Genomic DNA, 8427 nt, shown 5'->3' on the forward strand with positions numbered 1-8427 from the left:
CACTGGCAGTGTGGGTACCTTTTGCGATGGGTAACCTAGAAGGTCTGGGCTGCAGTTAAAACATTTGTACTTGGAGATTGGAGATTGTGTTATTACAGGATTGAATTGAATTGGCTTGTTGTTGTTGTTGTCCCTCATGATCAATTGTGCACTTTACTGATCCTTTTATGTTTTCAAAACCTACAGTGATCCATTGGGGGATGGTGAGCAGAGGTCTAGGAGGTATTGTTGTTGAGCTTAAATGAGGGTTTGGATGGGACGCTTGCGAGACGATGATGTTTTTAATTTCCGCCGACTCTTTTAGCTTCCGCTGAGTTTGAACATTTAGTCACTTGGATTATAGTTGTATTTATTTTGGATTTTGGGCATTTTGGTTATGTAATTTGATTAAAATACTTTTCCTTTAAATTCACATTCTTTGATGGTCTATTTGGTATACATTACCTCGGGTAACCGAGATAGTAGCACTTCCGTTTGCTAAGGTACGCCTTAGTAAGGCACTTTGGTAGATGGGGGTGTTACAACACCCGAGGCTGAGTAGGTAGAATATACAAGGGTGGACCGGGTTTAAAAAGAGGAAAGTACTCATAGATCCACGCTTGCAACAACGATAAGCAACCACAAATAGTCTTCACACTAGCACGTGAAGACACCCCCAACTATCGGTGCATGTAGGCTACTGTACCGGCACCCCAAGCATAAGATGTTATACGGGCGGTATCCGCCACCAGGGGAAACAACTGAGGACATATCCTATCGCCAGATTTGTCGACGAAAAGTGTCGACCCCAAAACCACGGCGATGAACCCCTGAGTATGATCATCATTATCACCGATCCTCGCCACCTGACATGCCGAGTCTACCAAAATACCTCCACTCTTGTAGATAAGGGCGTTCTTCGTTGGATCTAAAGGCAACCTCAACTGCTCCTCTGACTTCCCAAAGAAGCCACAAACATACGTAAGAGGATTGACCAAAGTCCCGTCATCATTCTCCACCTTACAAATGTCACTGTCGACCCGAATACCTAAGATCTGTGCAACATCGTGAAGAAGTATGGTCATCTCTCCAAATGACGTGTGAAAGCTGTTGGTGTCGGGCTGCCACCTCTCAACGAAAGCAGAAATAAGAGGCATGTTCAAGTGCTCAAGCATTCACTCCGAAAGATGCGAAAGACCACTTCTGTCAAAAGTAGACTGGGTACCCGAAGGTAGCCGCCAACTACTCAACACCCTCGTTTTACCAAATCGGTGGTAACCTGTCAGCACTGGTCCAGCAACCTCATTAAAAGTCGACCACAAGGTGTGGGTAATGTGACCCCCAAAGCTAGGAATCACGTAAGGAAACGATGGCCCACCAGGAACAAGCTTGGTAATCATCCAAGAGACATCCTTGTTCGACTTCTTCTTCTTCTTCGGAGCCACGACGCTACTAGAACTCTCGTCTGACACTCGCTGCCAACGTGCCTTCTCCGCCTGTTTAACATAGGCACGGGGAGCCCAACTAACTTGCTCCCCGTCCCCCTTCTCCTCGTCCACTTCCTCACTAGCCCGCTGAAAAGTCTCCTCCTCAACAACTCGGGACTCGTAACCATACGCGCCACGTCCTGCTCGATCCATGAATTAGTACTCCCTTCTCCAACCACCGGTGCTACATCACCCCGAATTTGGTTTCCCCTCCGAGCTCGTGCTGATAATGTGATTATTCGGTTATGAACTCGACTTAAAGGCTCTTTTCCTCTACCGGCCATCTAATCACAAAATAAAATAAACATTAATTAGTTAAACGGATACAAAATATAATGAAATTAATAACGATATTTAATTACGTTAATTATTGAAAAAAAACTAATTTATTAACGATATTTAACTTCGAAACACGATACCCTAACGTCATTAAATATCATTTTTTAATATTTTGTTAACGATATTTAATGAAGTTAACGATATTTAATGGCGTTATATACTTAAAAACGATATTTAATAACGAAAATAATGAGTACTTAATTATATTTATCGTAATTAAGGTTAATAAGTAATATTTATTTAATATATTTAACGAAATTTGTATGACGAAATTTTTTTCTTTTTTAAAAAAAACGAAATATGGCCTGGACGAAAAGAGATTTTGCCTGGACCTAGGTCTGGACGAAAAACTTTTTCGTCTGGACGTTGGCCTGGACGAAAAAAAGTTTCGTTTGGACGAAATTTTTTTTCGTCTGGACCTAATTCGTGTATTTTTTCCTTTTACAAAAAAAAAAAAACTAATTTCCGTCTTAATTTTGTTTGTTTGGGCGCGGGGAAGGTAATGCTTAATTAACTAATCTCCGTCTTAAATCTGTTCTATCAATACTGCTTCTATCCTAATTCATCCTAAATCAACTACTTGATAACAAAATTTAAAAAAAAAATAAACTAGAAAAGAAAGATTACATATCTCAAAGATTGTTTGAAAAAGATGACGGAAATGTCAAAGTAGAAGCAATGGTGACGGAAATCTCGTAGATGAAATTGGTTTTTTTGGTTTTTTGTGAGTCGATTTTTTTAGAGATTTTTAGTGAGAATAAAGAGTTTTTAAAATTATGATGTTAATATATGGGAGGGGTTTAGTGATACGGATTTGGATAGCATCGATGAGCTCGTTATGGATGTAGATATGGACAGTCCTACGGACTGTTCAAAAGTTGGTTCGTATAATGTTCCAAGAGCCCAATTCACTACGCCTCAAGCTAATTAGATTGATGAGTCAATGGATAATTATGTTTGTCTAATGAAGATCGAAGACCAGGTAAATTAATCGGTCAAGACTAGACAAACGATTAATTAGGGAATAAATGGGGATTTATTATGAATTTATCTCAGCATTTAAGAGGATTTATTTAAGCATTTAAACTAACTTTATTTCAGAATTATAGTCGTTTATTATAGCTGTTATAGGGTTGTTTTATTTGGTAAGTTTTAGCCTAGTCAAAGTCAAACTAAGAGACTTAATTAAGTAGTTTATTACCACATTAAGACAGTCGTTTCAGGCATGTAAGCTTGGCTATTTATAGCCTTATTTTCCTTTACATTTTCCTCCCAAGAAATAATACACAAAAACACTTGTCTTATGATAAGATTGTTGCTGCAAATTCTCTTGTTTTTATTCAACGCGTTTTGAGTAAATTCACGATCATTCTCAATAGGTCTTGAGCTTGATCACTATTGTCGAGTTATAGGTCAAACTCGTCAAATAGCCATCCTATGTTTGATAATTGGTTGCTTCAAATATCACGGTTCATATTGGGTTGCACCTAGTGCATTCGAATCTCGTCGTGTGTTTGTTGTTCTAAGTTTTATGTTAAAATCACATTCAAACAGTTCATTACATCGTTCAAAACTCATAATCTTTAACAATCAGACAGTATCAAAACCGTTCAATTTTAGTTAATTCCGCTGCTATACACGAGATCCATTCTTTGAATCCAACTCGTATCATTTGTGGTATCAGAGCTTCAGCTCTTGATCCTAATTGTTGGAAGATGAATTTTAATGAACCAAATTTCTTGGAGAGTTTGCGTGAAGCCCTATGCAAAATCCATGAAGGAGGGCCACGATGGCAACCTAGGCGTGAGTTACTACATACTAGTGATGAATTCAAGATTAACGAACTACCTGAGTTCGTTGGAGGAACAGATCCTGAGGCGTATTTGGAATGGGAACACAAGATCTATAGAATGTTCGATTTTAAAGATATTGAAGATGAGAAGCGTTGTAAGTATGCTATACTCAAATTGGGTAAGGGTGCTTCTCCTTGGTTTGAAGGTGTGAAGTCTGAACGTGCGCTGCCAGGCAAGGTGTCACGGTCTAAAACTTTGAGTCGGGGCGTGATGCGCACCCTTGTCGAAACACTCGACAAGAATGCAAGCGAGAGCATCAAGCACTAGTGTTTGTCAAGCACTAGTGCATTCGTAATCGGTCTCGGGTTGTGGGTGTCGGAATCCTAGTCTCGATCGACACACACGGGCTTGTTAGTGAAGTGAAGGCAAGAGTCGTTCACAAGAAAGAAACAACAAGCAATAAGAAGGCAACTTGGTTGGAAGTAAATTTTTGATTGACTAGTACTCCCTAAAGAGGGAAATTTGATATTTACATCCTGGTAACAGGAGACATTGAAATTACAAAACTAGTGTAGAATAGCGATATACCTATTTATGGAAAGAAAAGCTTAACTAAGACTATCCTAAACTAGAAAGCATTTACTAAAAATATACAAGAGGAAATGAATCTACATAGCATAAATAAACCTAAGGGTTCAAAGTGTGCGGATCGTCACACTCTCCCCCATCTAATATGTTGCCGTCCTCGGCAACGCTGGAACTCTTCAAGTTTTCAAGTCGTCAAGGCTGGGTTAGTCGGCTGATGTTGATGGAAGTTGATTGGAATGGATGTTGGCGCGCTTGATCTTGTTGCGGGTTGGATCTTCAGGATCTGGATGGTACGGCTTTAAGCAGCTCACATGGAAGACCGGGTGACACTTCATCCAGGCAGGGCAGTCAAGCTTGTAAGCAACTTCCCCAATCCGCTTGATCACTTGGATGGGGCCTTCATACTTTCGCACCAGCCGCTTGTCTCTTCCCCTAAGAAATCTCATCTGCTCCATATTCAACTTCACCATGACCATGTCGCCTACCTTGAACTCTCTTGGCCTCTGGTTCTCATCTGCCCACTTCTTCATGCGGCGGGACGCCTTCTCCAATTAAGCGCGAGTAATCTCAGCATTGACATTCCATTCTTTAGCAAACTCGTGAGCTTTCTTCGTCCGGCCACCATAAAAATCTGCAACTGTGGGAGGCAATAACGGTTGTTTACTTGTGACAAGCTCAAACGGGCTCTTGTTAGAAGAGGAGATCGTTTGAACATTAAAACAGAACTGGGCAACATCTAGGAGGCGCACCCACTCCATCTAGGTTGCGCCCACAAAATGTCTCAAGTACATCAAATTAGAAAACTAGTGTAGAATAGCGATATACCTATTTATGGAAAAAAAAGCTTAACTAAGACTATCCTAAACTAGAAAGCATTTACTAAAAATATACAAGAGGAAATGAATCTACATAGCATAAATAAACCTAAGGGTTCGAAGTGTGCGGATCGTCACACAAGGCCAAGATCTCGTCTTGGGACACTGAGAAACAAAAATTACGGAAAAGGTATGTACCACCCACGCATAAGCTAGCTATTTACCGTAGGATTATTGAGCTAACATAAGGGAAACGGAGTATTAGTGATTATATTGATGAATTTGAGAATTTGGGTTTAATGGGGGAATTAGAGGAAAACGAGGAACAAAAAATGTCTCGTTTCTTATTTGGGTTAAATAGATCCGTAGCTAATGTCGTAGAAATGTTTCCCTATGCTGATTTTGACACTCTATGTGGATTGTGTTTGAAAGTTCAGGCCCAAAGAAAGACGAAATATACTTCGACATATGGGGATAGTAGTAGGTCTACATCGTGGAGGAATGACGGGGGATCAAAGGGTAGTGCTAGTAGCAACACCACTGAGTCGGTTCCTAAAAATGTAGTTGCCCCTAATCCTAGTGTTAAGACCACGAGCACTAAGGAAACGAGTCTCTCTAAAATCCATTGTTTTAAGTGTCAAGGCTTTGGGCATTGTCAAAATACTTGTCCAAATAAACGAGTCATAACCTTAAAAGAGGCTATTGATGTGCGTGAGGAATTATTGGTTGGGGATGAACAGTCATAGGAAGTGTTTAATCTGGAGGATTATGAGGATGAGAAAGATGGTGATAATGTTGAAACTTATGCAGCCCCTACCTTTGATTGTGCCTTCGTTCTTAGGACCTTACAAGTTCAATTGTCACCAATTGATTCGGAGCAACGGGATCAAATATTTCACACCAAATGTCAAGGGAAGGATAAGTGGTGTAGGTTGATCATCGATGGTGGTAGTTGTACAAACGCTGCTTCAAACGAGATGGTCACAAAACTTGGGTTGGTCACAACGAGTCATCCTAAACCATATGCACTACATTGACTCGATGATGGTAACAAGGTTAAAGTTATGAAGCAGGTGAGAGTGGGTCTAACTATGGGTTCTTATGGTGATGAGATATTGTGCGATGTGGTTCTAATGGATGCTTGTCACATTTTGTTGGGACGTCCTTGGCTATTTTATCGTGATGTGTTGTACCATGGCAGGCGCAATGAGTATAAATTGCGTGATAAAGGGAAGAGGATCATGTTCAAACCCATGGCTCCTAGTGCTAGTAGGTTGATGAGTACTAAGCAAGGGAAGAAACCAAACCTTACTATGTTTGCTAGTGAGCGTGAAGTGGAGAATGCTCTTGTTGAGGGTGAAAGGGTTTATTTGATGGTGGTTAACGAGACACATGGTGATGGTGTGATCAACGGGCAGGTTGAAGGCTTGGTAAAGGAGTTCGAGGATGTTTTTCCCAAAGATCTACCTCCGGGTTTACCACCTATTCGTGGGATCGAACACTAAATCGATCTCATTTCCGGAGCTTCTCTTCCTAACAAGGCAGCCTACCTTTATAATCCCGAGGAGACAAAGGAGTTGCAAAGGCAAATTGACGAATTGATGGATCGGGGCTATGTTCGAGGGAGTCTAAGTCCTTGTGCGGTTCCAACATTGCTTGTTCCAAAGAAAGATGGAACTTGGCGTATATGCACCAATAGTAGGGCTGTCAATAACATAACAATCAAGTATCATTTCCCAATTCCAAGGCTCGATGATATGTTGGATGAATTACATGGATCAGTGGTCTTTTCTAAGATCGATTTAAGGAGTGGTTATCATCAACTCAGAATGAGGGAAGGGGACGAGTGAAAGACCGCTTTCAAGACTAAGCATGATTTGTATGAATGGACCGTCATGCCGTTTGGTCTTACTAATGCTCCAAGCACTTTCAGGAGACTAATGGATGAAGTGCTAAAGGCATTCTTGGGCAAATTTGTGGTGGGTTATCTTGATGACATATTGATCTATAGTCTCAGTTTAGAGGAACATTTTGAACACCTTTGAAGTGTGTTCGAAACGCTTAGAAGGCAGCAACTATACGATAAGAAAGAGAAGTGTTCATTCTTGGTGGAGAGTGTGATTTTTCTTGGCTACGCGGTGTCTAAAGAAGGAGTGTCGGTTCATCAAACCAAAATTGAAGCTATTAAGTCTTGGTGTAGATACCCAGTATCTGCTGAGACTCCAACAAACACCCGATGGTTATCGGACTACAACATGTTTTGGAATCGCGGTGTTTGATCGACAGTTTGTGTACAACTTTACGTCGGAAAACTTAAAACGATTTCGAAAATAAAACATTTCAAAACATTTCAAAAATACCTGGAGTGTTTAATTCACGACAACGGGGTCGCAATGACACTAACTAGAGTCAAAACCGACACCGGACCAAAAACCGACTCAAAAATTCAAATCCCGACTCCAACAACGAGTCAAACCGAGTCAACCACAAAAAACCAAACATTTCAAACCTTCTACCTTAAGTTTTCCCGGATTCATGAATGGTCAAGTACCAAACATGTGACTACAAAACCTAAGATAGAACAAATCATGATTGCGTTTGTTGTGAAAGTGACAACTCACCTCGAAGACCCACGACGTGGCTCGCGCCTCTTTGAGCAGCCCGGGTGGCCACCTCGCTCAAAACTCACACAACCACTCATTCTCCTATAAATACCCCTCAAATGCCACCCATTTGAGACTTACGCGAGTGTCCGCCCCCTCTTTTCTCCCTTAAAATTCTCGACTCGACTTCTTAAGTCACAACCCGACGCGTATTTACGACCTACCGATCGTAAACACGAGCCTTACACATTGTTTGGTACCGTCATCGTGCATTAAATCACTTGACCGACCATTTCGACCACTACACCATCACTAACATTAAAACACTCTTTTTTACTTACCAAAACGGTTTTAAACCGAGTTTTTTCCGATCAAACGAGTTGTTACACTTACGTTGGTCACTCGCCATAACCAAACATGTAAGTATGAGGGTGTAAAAATCCTCTTTTATTATGTTTTCATTTGTTTCATGACTATAACATGCTAAAACATGTATAACATGAACCAAAACATGGAATAAACGAGCCAAAACTGATTTTTGGTCTGAGGCAGAAGCCCCTTAGGTCGCCCACTGGCCCACACCTAAATGGGGTGCTCAGACCAGAGATCAACCGTGTTTGTTCTCGTCATTTTCCTTTAATCCATCTTCATATTTGTAATCGGTTTTCACCATTTCAAGTATTTTCGAACCCTTTTCATTTTATTTCACTTGTTTTAACCATAAAACATTTTTCACCCTTGGTTCCTCATACCATGACGGTTAAATCCGTGTTTCGGTGATAATATTTGGTTAATGACATTTAAAAGGTATTTTAAAGCCTTT

At 40.6% G+C, this 8427-nt stretch overlaps 1 protein-coding gene across 1 annotated transcript; it reads left to right on the top strand.

Annotated features, from left to right (window-relative positions):
• The first annotated feature begins 6092 nt into the window (after positions 1-6092).
• Positions 6093-6506, top strand: LOC141649209 (uncharacterized). Its single transcript, XM_074457903.1, has one exon. It carries the CDS (start codon positions 6093-6095, stop codon positions 6504-6506), a length of 414 nt encoding a protein of 137 aa, XP_074314004.1.
• The last annotated feature ends 1921 nt before the right edge of the window (positions 6507-8427 follow it).

This window comes from Silene latifolia, chromosome 3 (genome assembly GCF_048544455.1).
Source record: "Silene latifolia isolate original U9 population chromosome 3, ASM4854445v1, whole genome shotgun sequence".
Taxonomy (NCBI): Eukaryota; Viridiplantae; Streptophyta; class Magnoliopsida; order Caryophyllales; family Caryophyllaceae; genus Silene; species Silene latifolia.

What these genes read in the sequence shown, in the direction of transcription:
- LOC141649209 (XM_074457903.1), top strand. Translation starts at nt 6,093, where the DNA reads ATGGGTTCTTATGGTGATGAGATATTGTGCGATGTGGTTCTAATGGAT.